This window comes from Podarcis bocagei, assembly GCF_964188305.1.
Source record: "Podarcis bocagei genome assembly, chromosome: 7".
NCBI classification, from domain to species: domain Eukaryota; kingdom Metazoa; phylum Chordata; class Lepidosauria; order Squamata; family Lacertidae; genus Podarcis; species Podarcis bocagei.
The window spans coordinates 54,639,377-54,654,505 of record NC_138132.1 but is presented as its reverse complement, the minus strand read 5'-3'; the positions used below and the strand labels follow the sequence as shown (position 1 = coordinate 54,654,505).

General features: G+C 39.4%; 1 protein-coding gene and 1 long non-coding RNA gene across 3 annotated transcripts in view; both read left to right on the top strand.

The window, feature by feature from the left end:
• Positions 1-15,129, top strand: part of USP10 (ubiquitin specific peptidase 10) — a 32,609-nt gene that overhangs the window by 15,935 nt on the left and 1,545 nt on the right. For both annotated transcript variants that reach the window (XM_081202673.1, XM_081202672.1), the window contains exons 4-13: positions 38-1,060; positions 3,404-3,495; positions 3,768-3,877; positions 4,937-4,992; positions 5,771-5,874; positions 6,747-6,846; positions 7,496-7,676; positions 10,900-11,065; positions 13,209-13,353; positions 14,371-14,436. In XM_081202673.1, coding sequence (XP_081058799.1) covers positions 38-1,060; positions 3,404-3,495; positions 3,768-3,877; positions 4,937-4,992; positions 5,771-5,874; positions 6,747-6,846; positions 7,496-7,676; positions 10,900-11,065; positions 13,209-13,353; positions 14,371-14,436 — 2,043 coding nt within the window. The remainder of the gene's footprint in view (positions 1-37; positions 1,061-3,403; positions 3,496-3,767; positions 3,878-4,936; positions 4,993-5,770; positions 5,875-6,746; positions 6,847-7,495; positions 7,677-10,899; positions 11,066-13,208; positions 13,354-14,370; positions 14,437-15,129) is intronic.
• Positions 1,067-2,622, top strand: LOC308591749. Its single transcript, XR_014010236.1, has 2 exons — positions 1,067-1,415; positions 1,452-2,622. It is a non-coding gene; the product is annotated as an uncharacterized lncRNA (long non-coding RNA).

Genomic DNA, 15,129 nt, shown 5'->3' with positions numbered 1-15,129 from the left:
AGCACCACTTTAATAGAAGTTTATTTTTCTCTCCTAGGGGAAGAGTATCAGAGAATTGAATTTGGTGTTAATGAGGTTATTGAGGCAGATTCATCTGTGCTGAATAACAATGACTACAGTATTTCAAGTACTCTGAATCCTCAGGCACCAGAATTCATTCTTGGTTGTGCACCTTCCCAGAAGACGCCCAGTGATATACTCAACGAAGCCAACTATAACTCCATAGACTGCCAGTTCACTGATTCTTCTCTCGCTTTGGATAGCAGTTCTAATGCTGAAAATGATAGTTTACCTGGGAGCCTTGGGCAAAGGGAACGCAAAAAGAAGAAAAAAAGACCCCCTGGATATTACAGTTACTTGGAAGATGTTAGTGATGGCATTGTTCCTGCCGAGGCTTTGGTAAACGGGCATACAAGTTCATCAGGACTTAATAGCATAAGCACAGAGGATGTAGACCTTACAGGCGATGCGCCATCGGTCACTCCAAGGACTTGTAACAGCCCTGAAAATTCTGTGGACTTCACTAGCGAAGCTGTGTCTGATGATTCGGTTTCTAGTGCTCTAGATGCTACAAGGACTGCAGGGCAGCCTGAAATATGCAGTGTTACTAATTTGGAACAGTCTTGTGTCCCCTCTGAAACTGGGAGGGACAGCCCATTAAGGACAGCTGTTGTACAGCCATATGCTGGTACTGATACTACTGAAAACCTTGGTGTTACAAATGGACAAACACTTGAATCCTCTAGTGAGGGCACAGCTGCCAATGGGGTAGACTTGCATCCTGTGGAAAGCACCGACTCAGACCAAACTAAGCCTGAGGATGCTTTGCCTACTACTGAGGCAACCACCCCTGTTTCAGGAGCCGTTTCTGTTAATCAGCCTGCAAAATCATGGGCAAGCCTCTTTCACAATTCCAAACCTTCTGTTTCCATGCCTATGGCTTATGTTGAGACTAAGTATACCCCTCCTGCCACATCTCCTGTGGTCCCTGAGAAACAGGTTGAAGTCAAAGAGGGGCCTGTTCCAGTTTCTGAGGATCCTGTAGCCATAAGGATTGCAGGTATCATTAATATGCTTCAAGCTTGAGCTACAAAGAGTGTAGGAAGATTTGAAGGAGTGGAAAGTTTGAGTGAACCTAAATGTCCTAATGCTTTAGTAGCACAATAGTAAGAAAATGATTAACTCTGTGTTAGAGTGACACTTCTTGTTTAGTGTAATGGCTTCTAGCTTTTTGTTAATGTAGTATCTGGTTAAACACACAACTGTGGATTGATGCTTACTTCCTTTTCAGTGTACAAGTAAAAGTGAACTCTTGCTTTGATGTGCACACACACAAAAGGATGTGCTTGTTTAGGCTGGAGCAATTTTGTTCTCTCTTCTAGAGCTAACCTTTCGCTGCTGCTGTGAGAGCCTATGTGTGTGACTCAGTTTGGAAAGTTTTGCCAGCTCAGGCAAAGCTTGCTATGTTAGGGGGTCTTTGTTCTTTTTAATAACTCCTTCCACCCAGGACCTCTTTTGGGAGGACTGAACACTGCTCATTTATTGCTAGGGAATATTGAATACAACTACTCTCCTTCACTCATACATTTATCTGTCTCACCACAAATAAAAACTCACATTTTACTGGCCCATGGCAGCCTTTGAGCCACCAGACTAACACTGACTCTGAATGTATAAGCAGTCTTAACAGTGGCCACTAGGACTTAGGCTGTGATCTGTGCTGTGAGCACCACATACTTTGTAATATCTGATACATAGCCAGAATATGTAAGCACACGTAGCTTGACATTCTGCTCATTGTACACAATGTGAAAGTATTCTTTAAAACTGATAAATACCCTGTAACATGATAACGGGGCACAGAATGGTGCTGAAAGTTGCTGATTCTTCAGAAACATATAACTTTATCATCTGCATGCATTCAAGGCACAAGCGACCACTGACATGTGTGCCGTTTTCAACCCCAGAAGGGGGTGGAGTGGGGCTGTGGGGCTATACACAGTGCCGTGGAATGGCACACAAATGGGGAGTTGCCTGAAATCAGAGTTGCATCCCCATAGGCAACTAGATTGCGTGAAGAGTTAACTTGTGCTGCAGACAGAACTTTTTTATATATAATACAGAAAAATAATACTCTTGACTATAGAAAGGCTTGTATAACTTCTTGGTCTTGATATAATTTCTTTATATTCCTTTATTTCTAAATATATATTTTTTTCTTTACTAGCAAGCCATTTTCTGCATGTCTAATCCCCCAGAGTGGTAGTTCTTGTCACATTTGATTTCAAGTCTAGGTTTATTAATCTCTTTGACCTAAATTTCAATAGAAACATTCAAAAGTGTAAATGCATGCACCATTGTTGGATGGTGTGCTTATAATGATTTACTTCATACAAGTTGGCAATATGTTCATTTTTAAAAGATCACCAGTGTTTATTTGGGTTGACTTTTTAAAAAAACAATCACTAGTGTTTATTTGACTTTTCATTAAATAGTAGTAACCTCATCAGTAGCATTATTCTACCTGGGTTATTAGAACCTTTGGTGGTGGTGGGAACAAGACCTATCTATATATAATGGCAATAAAAGTGTAATATGTGGCATTAAAAAAATTATAAGCTTGTTGGGGTGGCTCCATTCTATTTAGTCATTGGTGTTTGTATCTGCAAAGAAAAAGTATCTTGCAAGAAATAACTTGTTTCTGTAGCAGAGCATTTTATTAAGAGTTCCTGTTGCTACTGTTGATTACATAAACAGGGTTGGTTGCATGTCAATCAGGATCTAGCTCTTAGAACTTTATGCTGCCATGTAAGCCCAGCCCTGCTTAAGTTCCTAATGCAGATGAGGTCAAGCACTTCAGAACAGGCTTAGAGTAATACTGTCTACTGCTTCATTTTACACCCTGGTCTTCTCTTGTAATGCACTTAATGCTTGTTGCTGTAACAGCAAATGAGATGTTTTTGCACATCCCTTGATTGTGTATGAGATTAGAATTCAAAAATGGATGTTGCAAGAAGCTTTATACAGAGTATAACTAAGCAAGCATTGGAACTGTAAGAGTAACTCTTAAGCGGGGAAATCAGAACTGTTGTACAGATGACACAAGTCATTAGTGGACAACTGATGGTACATGCATGTTGGAGTGGTTCCAGGTGAAGTTTTATACCTGTACTTTGCCTCACCTTGCCTGCAAATCTATGGGAGGATAAATACTGGTAAGCATGATAAGACATAACCAAATGTCTTGCAACAAGAAAACAATGTGTGTAAATTCATTTCATTGGCCACAAGGGGATGCTAAAATACTGTTTGATTTTCCTCCACTACATGTGTAATAGGCAGTATATTTGTTCAGTTGGAAGTGGATTTGCTGACATTTTTGGATGTGTTCTTCATTTAACAGAATTACTGGAAAATGTAAAACTAATACATAAACCAGTATCTTTGCAACCACGAGGGCTGATCAATAAAGGAAACTGGTGTTATATCAACGCTGTATCCTTGCACTGGAAAAATATTACCTGAGTTAATTAACTGCTTGTGTTTCTCATACTAAAAACAACATAGATCCTGTTATCAGACTTTAAATTTAAAGGTTCAAAATGGGAATGGGGTATATTTCAAATTAGCAGTATCATTATTACTGCTGAATGGCTTCCTTGTGCCATAAAGTATTTTAAGTTCATTTTTGTTCTCTCTTTTTGCACAAAGACGTGGGTGTGTTAAATGCTGTCTTTATTAACTGACTCCTTAATGCAGTTCTATAGACACTGCAAGCTTTGGTTGCTTGCCCTCCTATGTATCACCTAATGAAGTCCATTCCAATGTATTCGAAATCACAACGGTCGTGTACTTCAACACCAATGATAGATAGTTTGTAAGTAAATTGCAAGACAATCACAATGTTTGAATTAGAATTGTAAGTCAGTAGACATTCTTATCTTCTTTTTAAAAATAATACTAATTAAAGGTTGGAAACATTCAGTGATACTAGGTATTTGGTAGCTTAATTGTCCCTTCACAGAGCAGTACAAGGATAATATTTGGAGCAAACCTAAATTAATCTCTAATTGCCATATTGTTTGATTTTCAAATTATGCTGCCATAGTTACAACTCCCTCTCCTCCCCATTCTGTGATTTGGGAATATTTCAATTTATCAAAGTTAAAATACACACCCATTTCTAAACCAAAGCCCTGAGCTTTGGAGAATCTCCCATTTAATGGCTGAGTTTGGACTACCTTTCCTGATTTCATAAATCAGATCCTGGTTCACTATCCTAGTTAAGCCAGATTTCTCCAGTTAGGTATAACAGGGAGCTTTGGTTTAAACTGAAGCCAGTACATGAAGGGAAGCAAGGGCCAAGGATGGAGCATGTGCCCCCCTGTGTGCATTCCCAGCTTCATAAACTGTGGGAAAGATTGTCCGAACCTAGCCAGTGGATTGCATTCAGAAACATTTCAACATTGCCATTGTGAATTGGGGCTCCATCTCCTTCAGCTAACGTGAGTCAACTTTCCCCATCGTGGCTCTCCCTCCAGACGTTTTGGATTCTAACTACTACCAGATGGGAGTTGTGGAAAACATCTGGATGGTGCCAGGTTGAGAAACGCCACTCCAAGTAGTGTGTATGCTTAGTTCACCTACCACATGGAACAAAAACTTGTCCATCTCCGCGCTAGAGATAAAAATATTGAAATAGTTGCTTTTAGTGCATCAGCTGAGGAAGAGGACCGGTAAAATAAATGTATGTTGACACTCAAATGAGATGAAGAGAGGTAAATTACCCATTTTTATCTTGAAACAAACAAGTTAATAATTTTATCTTATGTGAGCCTTTCCAGTATTAGACTTGATCAGATGTTTGTGGCTAGTTGTATCTAGTAACATTTGTTGTCTCTGTAGCTAACACCGATTTCCTTTTGTTCTACTTCAGTGTCCGCCTAATGAATGAGTTTACAAATATGCCAGTCCCACCTAAGGCAAAACAAGGTGGGTAGAAAATAATCACCTGCTAACTGTCTGGTGATATATTGGTAGAGTGGAGTTCAGTGCTGTCTTTGTATGATACAGCTGAGGTTCTTACATTTCTGCAGTACAAATTGGCTTTCACCAAGAGGCTTGTGTGATGTCAGGTAAAAAGAACCTTTCTGTTTAAAAGGCATACAACATTTTTGCAGCATCTTTTTTTCAGCTCTTAGGACCTTACATAAAATATGATCTTGTTTCAGAAAGAGAGTGTTCCTTCTGTACTCTTAAGATTGGTTTGGTTTTTAAGGTGGCAACAAACCTCTTGCATCAGTTTTGGAGGTGTCGGGAAACTGGCTGTATTCAGACACAATCCTTAGGTTTGATGTATCAGCACAAATAAATTGTATTTCATGGTTGCATGAAGTCAATTGCTGTCATTCTCTCCATGCTGATCCAGTGCCTCAGTTTCTTTTGTATAGCTCTCTTAATCTTTGCATCACTGACCTGTAGGTTTTTTACCTAAATTCAGTTCTCGGTAATTTGATGGTGTAAGTAGCCACCTATGAGAACTTTAGTAGTTGCCTTGCCTGCTTTTCAGTGTTGTGTGATTGTGGTTAAGCCACAGACAAACCTCCACAGCATAGTGTTGCTAAAAGAATGGGCAGTGATTACTTCATTATTTGTTGAAAATGTAGCATTGAATCTGTCCCACCTTGTACTTGAAATTCTGGCCTTTTGTAACAGTTAAGTTGTTGATCTTTGTCAAATTGCTCTGTCATTCCCCTTTTTGTTTTGGCAGCTTTAGGTGATAAAATTGCAAGAGACATCAGGCCTGGAGCTGCCTTTGAACCTACATACATTTATAGATTGCTGACAGTTATCAAGTCAAGTCTGTCGGAAAAGGTGAGATTAGATCTTTTGAGCTGTTTCTTACCCTGTATTATGTAAGCAGCTGTAGAAAAATAGTGTTTGCAGTTCCATTTTATTACAGCCCTAATAGGTTTAATTTCATTCTTCAGCAGTGGTGGCTTATCCTTGGTTGCATCTGGAACACCCAAATAGTGCCAGACATGCTAAGGGAGCCAGAGTTAAAAGAATAGTAGGCTTGTTTAAAAAAATGAGTTATATGTGTTGGGTGTCAATATAAAATGTGAGATAATGATAACTTGTGGTATGAATACTGAAGGCGTGGTACCAGCTTCCTCTTCAAACCTTGAGGCCTAAAGAATTAGTCTTCACATGCAGTTCTAGTATTTATATGCTGTGTTTACATTCAAATGCAGACATATTGTATGGATGTTTCCATAACTCTGGAATCAAGAGTACAAAGGAGACCCAAGGATATAACACAAAATTTGTAGTTAAGGTTTTATCCAAAGCTAGGATTAGCAAACCCAATGTTTCCTTCATTCAGCTTCCAAATGTGCCAGAATAAATGCTTCATTGATGAGTGGTACTTTTTATCAAAATCAGTTGCATTCAGACATCTTGTCATTTGAAGTGAGAGCTATTGAAAGGAAGTTCCTTGGACTGATGAAAAAACATGTCAGAGTACTTTTTTCTATGCATAAGTTATTGCACCAAATTCTCAAACTTTAAACTCTCCCGAGTTTTAAAAAGCAGTTTGGAGTACAGTGGGGAGTAGTACTGCTTTGGAAACTTAATTTAACTTCAGTGCACTGAGTAATGTACTTGTGCCTTTGGATCACTCCCAAGAACCTAAATAGGAAAGTGTTGGAGAATGAGTGGCTATACTAAAACACATTTTTCTTCAGGGCAGACAAGAAGATGCTGAAGAGTATCTGGGATTTATTCTAAATGGCCTACATGAGGAAATGCTGATTCTGAAGAAGTTGCTATCTCCTCACAGTGAAAGTAAGTTTTTTTAAAATGCTAATTAATATGTATATTTATATATAGCATATTTGTATATGGACTGTGTGCAGACATAATGCTTATTTATGGTTTGTTTTCTTCAACTATGCCATGAAGTATGTAAACATAGTTAATGATTTGACCTTAAGCCATTTTGTGAATCAATAGTTTGAAGTTGGTTTGCAAACCGTGGTTTACATTAACTGTAATTAACCATTACATCTGCATTGCAAACCAAAGCTAAAACAGTTTTCTCACTTCTCCAGCCACTGTGTCCAAAGTTGCCAAGTGGTTCTCACTGATGTCTCCCTACTTTCCCTTCCTCTCCCCCAATCTTCGAGTTAGACGGTAGTTTCTCTCTGAGACTTCTGGGTTAAAGAAACAAACTATGGTGTGCCCTAAACATTCTTAAGTCTTACGCCTGCACTGTGCTATAGTTTTATGTTTTGAAAGAACGGAGGTAGAACTACTCATATAACTGCAATAGTTGCCTGAGCAGGTAGAGGAATGATACTTGCTTTTAATGATAAAGTTTGCATAAAGCAGTGTTTCCTTCTAGACAGAAATTATCTACTTTTGAGTATCACTTACCATATAATAATATATATATATCCAGGAGCAGAAAACATACATTTCCTCCTCCCTCCAGAACTTGCCGTTTCCAATGGTCCGGAGACCCAGCCTGTAAATGAAGAGGAAGAACAGGAGGAGCAAGGCGAAGGAAGTGAGGATGAATGGGAGCAGGTTGGACCACGCAACAAATCCTCTGTCACTCGGCAAGCAGATTTTGTCCAGACACCAATTACAGATATATTTGGTGGTCACATAAGGTACAATAAATTGTAATTAGTGTTAATAGAATGTCAGGATCATGTTTATGGGTGAGGGGAAATAGACAAAATCAGTGTATGCCACCATAAGTACAGTCAAACCTCTACTTACCACCACCTCTTCTTACGGTCATTCCAAGTCACGACCGCAGCAAACCCGGAAGTAACCGGCGGGTTTGCTGCTGTTTGCGCATGTGCAGAAGCGGCCATCACCGTTCGCACATGCGCAGAAGCATGCCGTCTCCGCCTGTGCACTATGGCGCCTCTCCCAGCGCCCCTTTTCGACCACCAGACGGACCTCCAGAACGGATTATGGTCACAATAGAGGTTCCACTGTAGAAGCTTAGTGTTCATAAATATAAAATGTGTTGTGCATTAAGGTACACCCCAAAAGTTGATATAGAGAGATTCCTATAAGCTGGTGCTGCCCCAAAGAACATACCTTCATTTCCATTCCTTGGTGACAGGAACTCGGAAGAGCCAGCCCTACATATTTCTGCGACGACTTCTTTGTATGTTTAATCTGGTAACAATTATTAATGGCGAGCACATCGTCCTCTGTTGACATCCAAAGGAAGCAAGATGAAACTGAGGGATTCCTGTTTTCTTCTTTTTGCTGAATGGGAGAACCACAAATCTCTAATCCCACATGTGTAGTCTGCTTTCTGCCACGCCTGTCCTACTCACTATACAAAGTAGGTCACCGCAGAAACAAGATCCCACGTTAGGATGTTGGAAAGCTTTCTCTTGTGAGGCCAGCAGCGGAGATAGGAATGGTCTAATAGTAGTCTACCAAACATAAGCTCTAGAAATAGTTGTATTTTCCATCCCACACAAAAATGTAGATTACTACTTCCTCCCCCATCGTGTTTTTGGCTCTTCATTGCCTTCATGAGTACCTTGTTTCTTGCAAAGAAATAATAAGAATGCATTAAAATCCAAATCTGCATATATCTGAACTTTTCATGCCAAAATGTACTTATAATTATCATGCTTCACTCATGTATGTGCCTTTGTGTGGACTTTGACCTTAAGAGCAGTAGTTGAAAAGTGCTGTGCTGTGGTGGATTTTTAGTATAGAAAAAAGAACTAAAAATTGTGGCAGGGGACACGAGAGAGGTTTATAAATTACGTTTGGTCTTAAGAAAGTAATTAATTGGCAGTAGATTTAGAGTGGTTAGAATGAAGTACTTCATCCAGGTTCCAGAATTCATTGGCACAAGATGTGGCGATGGCCACTAGTTTAATGGCTTTAGAGGAGGATTACACAAGTTCATGGAGAAAATACCTGTCAATGACTCCTATAGTCAGGATCGCTTTGTTGAATTTTGGTGTTCACTAAACACCCGTTTCTGGTAGGACGTGGAGCGCAGCCCCCCCACCCCAGTGAATTCAATGACCAGGCAGAATTACTTTGAATTGGGCTTGAAAATTAAAAACTCAGCACATAATAGCATGGATGTAATATGCTCCAATAAATGTGGCTGCAGCCCTCTGCAATAGCTGTAGTTTCTGAACATGTTTCAGAGGCAACTCCACAAATTCAGGTGTATTTTTTTATTTTCAGAAAAAACCTGCATGGTAGCAATTTCAGAAAGTCAATATAATTTTCATCATTGCATAATTGCTGGTATTGCTAGTACATGCTTATGTTTTGTTTTTAAAAGAACTGAAAGAAAACATTTAGAAGTTGTGGATGCACTAATAGAGATAAGACAGCCAGAGAGAGAGATTGATAGAGATTTTCCATTCTTCTGTTAGTCCATAATGTATAAGCTAGAAAAACTTGGTTGCTGTGGTGGACTTTGATGTGTTGGTCAGTCTTGATAGTTTCAGGGTGGATATAGTGAAAATATATATTGATGGAAGAGAGTTACAAGGTTGTATGTAGTTTATGTTCTTTTTGATTAAGAAATTAATGAAACTGCTTCATCTTTCTAAGACGGTATTGTGATGGTGATTCTTCATTGCTCTTACTTGATAAGCTAGCTTAGTTAATGAAGTTATTTCCCAAATTATTTTAGCCAGTATATTAAGGTGAATGGTTTGTTTGTTTTCTGTAATCAAGCCATGTAGATCTTTGCACAGGCCAGAAGAATTCTGAGTAGCTATTGGTCATTATTCCAGACTTCTGATTTAAATTCCCAGGATAAAGGGAAACTATAATCGTTGAATATCTATAGCTGGTATAAATTTGTAGCTGGATATACCCTCAGTTAAATAAAACTTTGAGGCCAGTCTTTATTCCTGGTGGGCAGCAGTTTAAAGAAAGAATGAGAGTGTGCCATGCTCCTGGACTCTTCACCAAACATTGCAGTTTTATTGGTGTTTTTGTGTGTTGTGGAAAAATACCACTGCAAAATGCTAACCTGAAATATTATCTGGATTAAGTGTGGTCTCATTCTGACTTGAAGAAGCCTCTGAATAAACAACATGTTAGTTCTTGATGAGAAAGGTATCCTAAATGTGGCTCTCATATAATGGGTGGGGCAAGTTGTCTCTTACAAACATCAACCTTGCCATTATGAGGGCTTCACATCATCCAAGAAAGACCTTATTCTTTCCTTAAAATAAAGATGCTACTGTATAAAGAGGTGAGTGGGTGCCAGTATTAAAGAGAACCTGGGGTTATGTGTGAACCAAAGTAACAATTTTATTTAGCTTTTCACATTCAGTATTCATGAATAAGCTTAAGCAAGTTGAATACAATTGTTTTAAGAATCTGGATGTGTTGGTATCTTTCAGTGGGCTGTAAATTTGAAAAATAATTGGACATGAGAAAGGAAGTCCTGTATGTGGCTATTTCCCATTCAATCCTAATAATGCTTTTAAAGAAGAGGAGGAGAAAGGAAAGGATTGTGCTTAAGCTAGGAGGATGGGTCAGTAACTGAAAGAAGTACTATTCTTTCCTCCCCATCCCTTGCAGGGGATGCATCTTTAAACTGTATTTCATTTCTGCATAAAACCTGACGTATTCAATTTCTGGATACTGAATCTGGTCATTACTTTAACCATATGTCTTTATATCTGTCAAAATCTGGCAGGACTTTGTAACACAAGAGCCTCATTTTAAGCCTGCCTACTGAGTTTGGCCATGAGACATTTTTATATGGGTTTCAGGAAGATATATGTGAAGGTATGTGTTGGCAGTCTCGCCATCAGTCATTCCAGAATTAATTTTTGAACAGTTTTCACAAGTGCAACTTCTAACTCGTTTCTTTAGATCTGTGGTTTACCAACAAAGTTCGAAGGAGTCTGCCACTCTGCAGCCATTTTTTACTCTGCAGTTGGATATCCAGTCTGATAAGATACGCACAGTTCAAGATGCTCTGGAAAGCTTGGTGGCAAGAGAGTCTGTTCAGGGTTATACCACAAAAACCAAGCAGGAGGTAAGTTATTTAACGGCTGGGTAATAATAATAATAATAATAATAATAATAATATTTATACCCCGCCCATCTGGCTGGGCCTCCCCAGCCACTCTGGGCGGCTTCCATAGAAACCAAAAATACAGAAAAATATCACCCGTTAAAAACTTCCCTGAACAGGGCTGCCTTAAGATGTCTTCTGAATGTCAGGTAGTTGTTTATCGCTTTGATATCTGCTGGAAGGGCGTTCCACAGGGCGGGCGCCACTACCGAGTGGTACACTTTTGAAGTCAAACATTACCATTAATCATTATGTGGGTGTTTAATATTGTCTGTGTTGACTGACAGCAATTCTCAAAGATTTCAGGAAGAAGTCCTTAATCCTGTTACCTGACATCCTTTCAACTGGCAATGCTAGGTACTGGACCTGGGACCCTGTGCAGTCAAGACACATTCTGTCCCATTGAGCACATTCATAAGACAAGTGCAAAATGTGTTATGCATCCATAAAGCCTAGAGTCTCACATCTGTGGCTGATTGAACCCAGCCGTATCGGGACAAACTAATGGGGCAGTAGAAGAGAACCAGGAACCAGACAACAACTCCAGTCTACTTTGTGCTTCTTCCCTTTTATATGTTAGCTGGGTTGTTTGTGACTGGTCTTTATTATGTCTGTGTAGCATAAATATTGCTATGCTGCTTCATTTTAAAAGCTTATTCAGTGAACTGCTTTTTGCAACCAAAGTGATTTCCCCCCAGTCTGTTCCTAATGAGAGTCTTGTGGAATTTAGTGCTCTAGAATGACCTAGTGCTTAGCTCATTTATGTAATTAATTTGCATACTTTCTCAATTTATGTTGCATTCCAAAGTACCCCAAGCAATGTACAAAACAGAAATAAAAGAGACTATTAATAATTGAATATAAACCTGTGAATTTTGGAACAATGCAATGTAATTTTAACAGTGACCATGCCAAGATTACTTTTCTAGGAAGGCCTGTTGGAATTAAAATGTCTTCAGTAGATGCTGAAATCACAAATATTATTGTATTAAAATTGTTTCTTTTACATTTTTTTGTGATGTCAAGCCATGCAGATGAGTAAAAATGCAGTGCTTTTGTCCTGATTTTTTCAATAGTTAATAGAACTATGTGCCTAGTTGTATTTTTCCACTGCTGTGCTCTCGTCGTCAGATGATGCTTTGATAGAATCAGAGATGGGTTATTTAACTAGCCTTAATGTAGGAAGCACACACCATCTTTGTAAACAGAGTGGTTCTCTACAAGATAGAAAAGACTGGGCTTTACCACAGTGCTTAGGCATTGGGAGGAGAGGGCAACAACCTGAAAAAAGGGTGAGAAGCATGTTGCCCTGAAATTATGTGTAGGCAAACGCAGCCCGTCTGGATTTTATGTCTGACATGATGTGTGGGAGTGAAAGTGGCAGAACATCTCTTTGGTTGTCTGAGAGACCTCCTTGTATGGGAGGAAAACTTGCAGTGCAAACTTCTCAGGGCTTGCCACACGAATTTTGTTTGGCCAGCCACTCACTTCTTGGTTTTGGTACATATATGGTTTTAGTCTCCTCTTTACTTGACAACCCAAATGTTCAATTATGGCTTCTAGAAGAAATGGGTGTTCACTTGAGGTGCTAGTCTGGTCTGGTTTATATTTTAGTGTCTAGTCTGGGAAGAGTGCAAACATCTCGTATTGCATTTTAAAAAAATAGTTTTCTCTAACATATTTATGAACAAAATCTCCTTTTGCACTTTGCACCAGTCATTAACAAAAGCTGATTAAATATGTGATCATTAGCTCATAGGAGTAGTGTGCAGAACTGGAGTCGAAGAGCTGAACTGAAAATAAATTTTGAACCAAAATTTGTCCACCAAGTGCTTTCTGCAGTGAAAGCCCTCATGCCTATGAAAGTAGATATATATAGGCAGGTGACTTTAAATGTTGTAAATAGCCAGAAACATTATTCCACCCTCTTTGGGGTGGAAATCCCTCATCTGTTAGTCTGGCAGTGCCTAAAAATGGAAGGAAGAGGTGTTTGTGTGTGTATTAAACCGATTTCAGTAATTTCCACTTCTGATTCTGAGGAAATAAGCTTAATTAGTGACTAGAGATTTGAGGTCCAACTAAAATTCTGCTTTCACCATGCTAGGTGGAGATCAGTCGAAGAGTGACACTTGAAGAACTCCCGCCAGTCCTTGTCCTACACCTCAAACGATTTGTCTATGAGAAAACGGGGGGGTGCCAGAAGCTCATAAAAAATATTGAATATCCTGTTGACCTGGAAATAAGTAAAGGTAAATCTTCTGAACAAAGCATCTGGGTTTTTTGTTTGTTTTACAGAAAGAGATTGTTGTTGTTTATGCTTTTGGGGTGGGGGGCGGGCCTGTTTAGGCATTTCAGAATCAGTGTATATCGACTGGTTAAGCAGCCCAGATTGAGCTGAGTTTAACGCCAAATATCATCTCCAGTGTCATTTTCAGTATATTTCTTTATCTTAAAAAGCTTGCTGTACATTAGTTCCACAGTCTTCATAAATCAGCACATGACTATTTCTTCCTCAGAATTTAATCACCAAAATCTTGCAGCACTTGGGTGGACTTCAGTGTAGTGCTAAGGTTCCATCAGCTTAAGAATTCTTGCTTGTGCAATTGAATGTTTTGCTCCCTCAGTCTGTTCAGGATGTTTCCCCAGCCCCCTGGGACAGATTTGGGGAGGATGTGGGGCACATGGAGCTGGAGGGGTGGCATCCTGTTAGGCAAGCAGAAATCCTTGTGCTGACAGGACATGGTACCAGAATACCGCTGTTTCTCTCAAACTGATGCTATTTTAACAATTTTGCTATCTTTTTCTCTCATTCCAAGGTTTGGAATGCTGTGATTTAACTCCTTGAAATAACAATCTCTGAAGTTACTTAATCTCACATCCTAATGTATAAACATTTCTTTTTAAAAAATAAAATAAAGACCTAAAAATAAAGATCTTCGCACCAATGTACTATAAAACATATTGCTTGCCATTTACTCTTGTGTGTCATACCCAAATCTTGGCCAGATATCTGACAAAAGGAAGCCCTCATATTGGCAAAGCTCAGTGAGAAGCTTATATCTCCTCAGGGAGGATGGCCATACATCCTGAGCCGGTCGCAGTGGAATAGAAGAGCTATTGTTGACAGGCTCAGCTTTCAGTAGTTCTTTTGTTCCTTGCAGTGGGTGCATGCTCTTTGGTTCGTTAAATGTGGGTAAAAGAGAGGCGGAAGTAATCCTATAATACTAAAGACAGTGATTCACTTGAAATTCTGTTTGCTTTTTCAGAGCTGCTGTCTCCGGGGGTCAAAAGTAAGATATTTAAAGGCCAAAGAACCTACCGGCTCTTTGCAGGTATGTGCTCATTTATCTCAAATGTAATTAATTTTGTCACAAGGGCTCTTGCTGTTTTAAAATATTGGCAGTACTCTCAGATCAAGCATATGCACTGCTAAAATTAATTCTTTTTTTTAAAAGTTCCCTGTTGTGTGCCTTAATCCAAGAATGCCAGTTCAACAAAGATGATTTTCTGCAACCACTCCATATTACTCAAATTAAGAAAGTTATTCAGAGTTACTTCACATTACAGTGGTACCTCAGGTTAAGTACTTAATCCGTTTTGGAGGTCCGTTCTTAACATGAAACTGTTCTTAACCTGAAGCATCGCTTTAGCTAATGGGGCCTCCCGCTGCTGTAGCGCCGCTGGAGCACGATTTCTGTTCTCATCCTGAAGCAAAGTTCTTAACCCGAGGTAATATTCCTGGGTTAGCGGAGTCTGTAACCTGAAGCGCATGTAACCCGAGGTACCACTGTACTCAGACCTGTCAGTTGATGGCAGCCAAATGTGCAGTCAACCTTGTGGAATTTAGTACTTGAGTCAGTACTGACTGTGATTGCGACTGTGGATTGAGAGATAGTCGCTCGCAAAGTATTGAAATTGGGGAGGGAAGTAACCTGCTGCTTCCAAAAAGCTTGCATTTAGTTGTTGGTTGTTTTGCTGCACAATTTTAGTGATTGCAGAAGTTCAGCAAACAAACCAATCTCTCC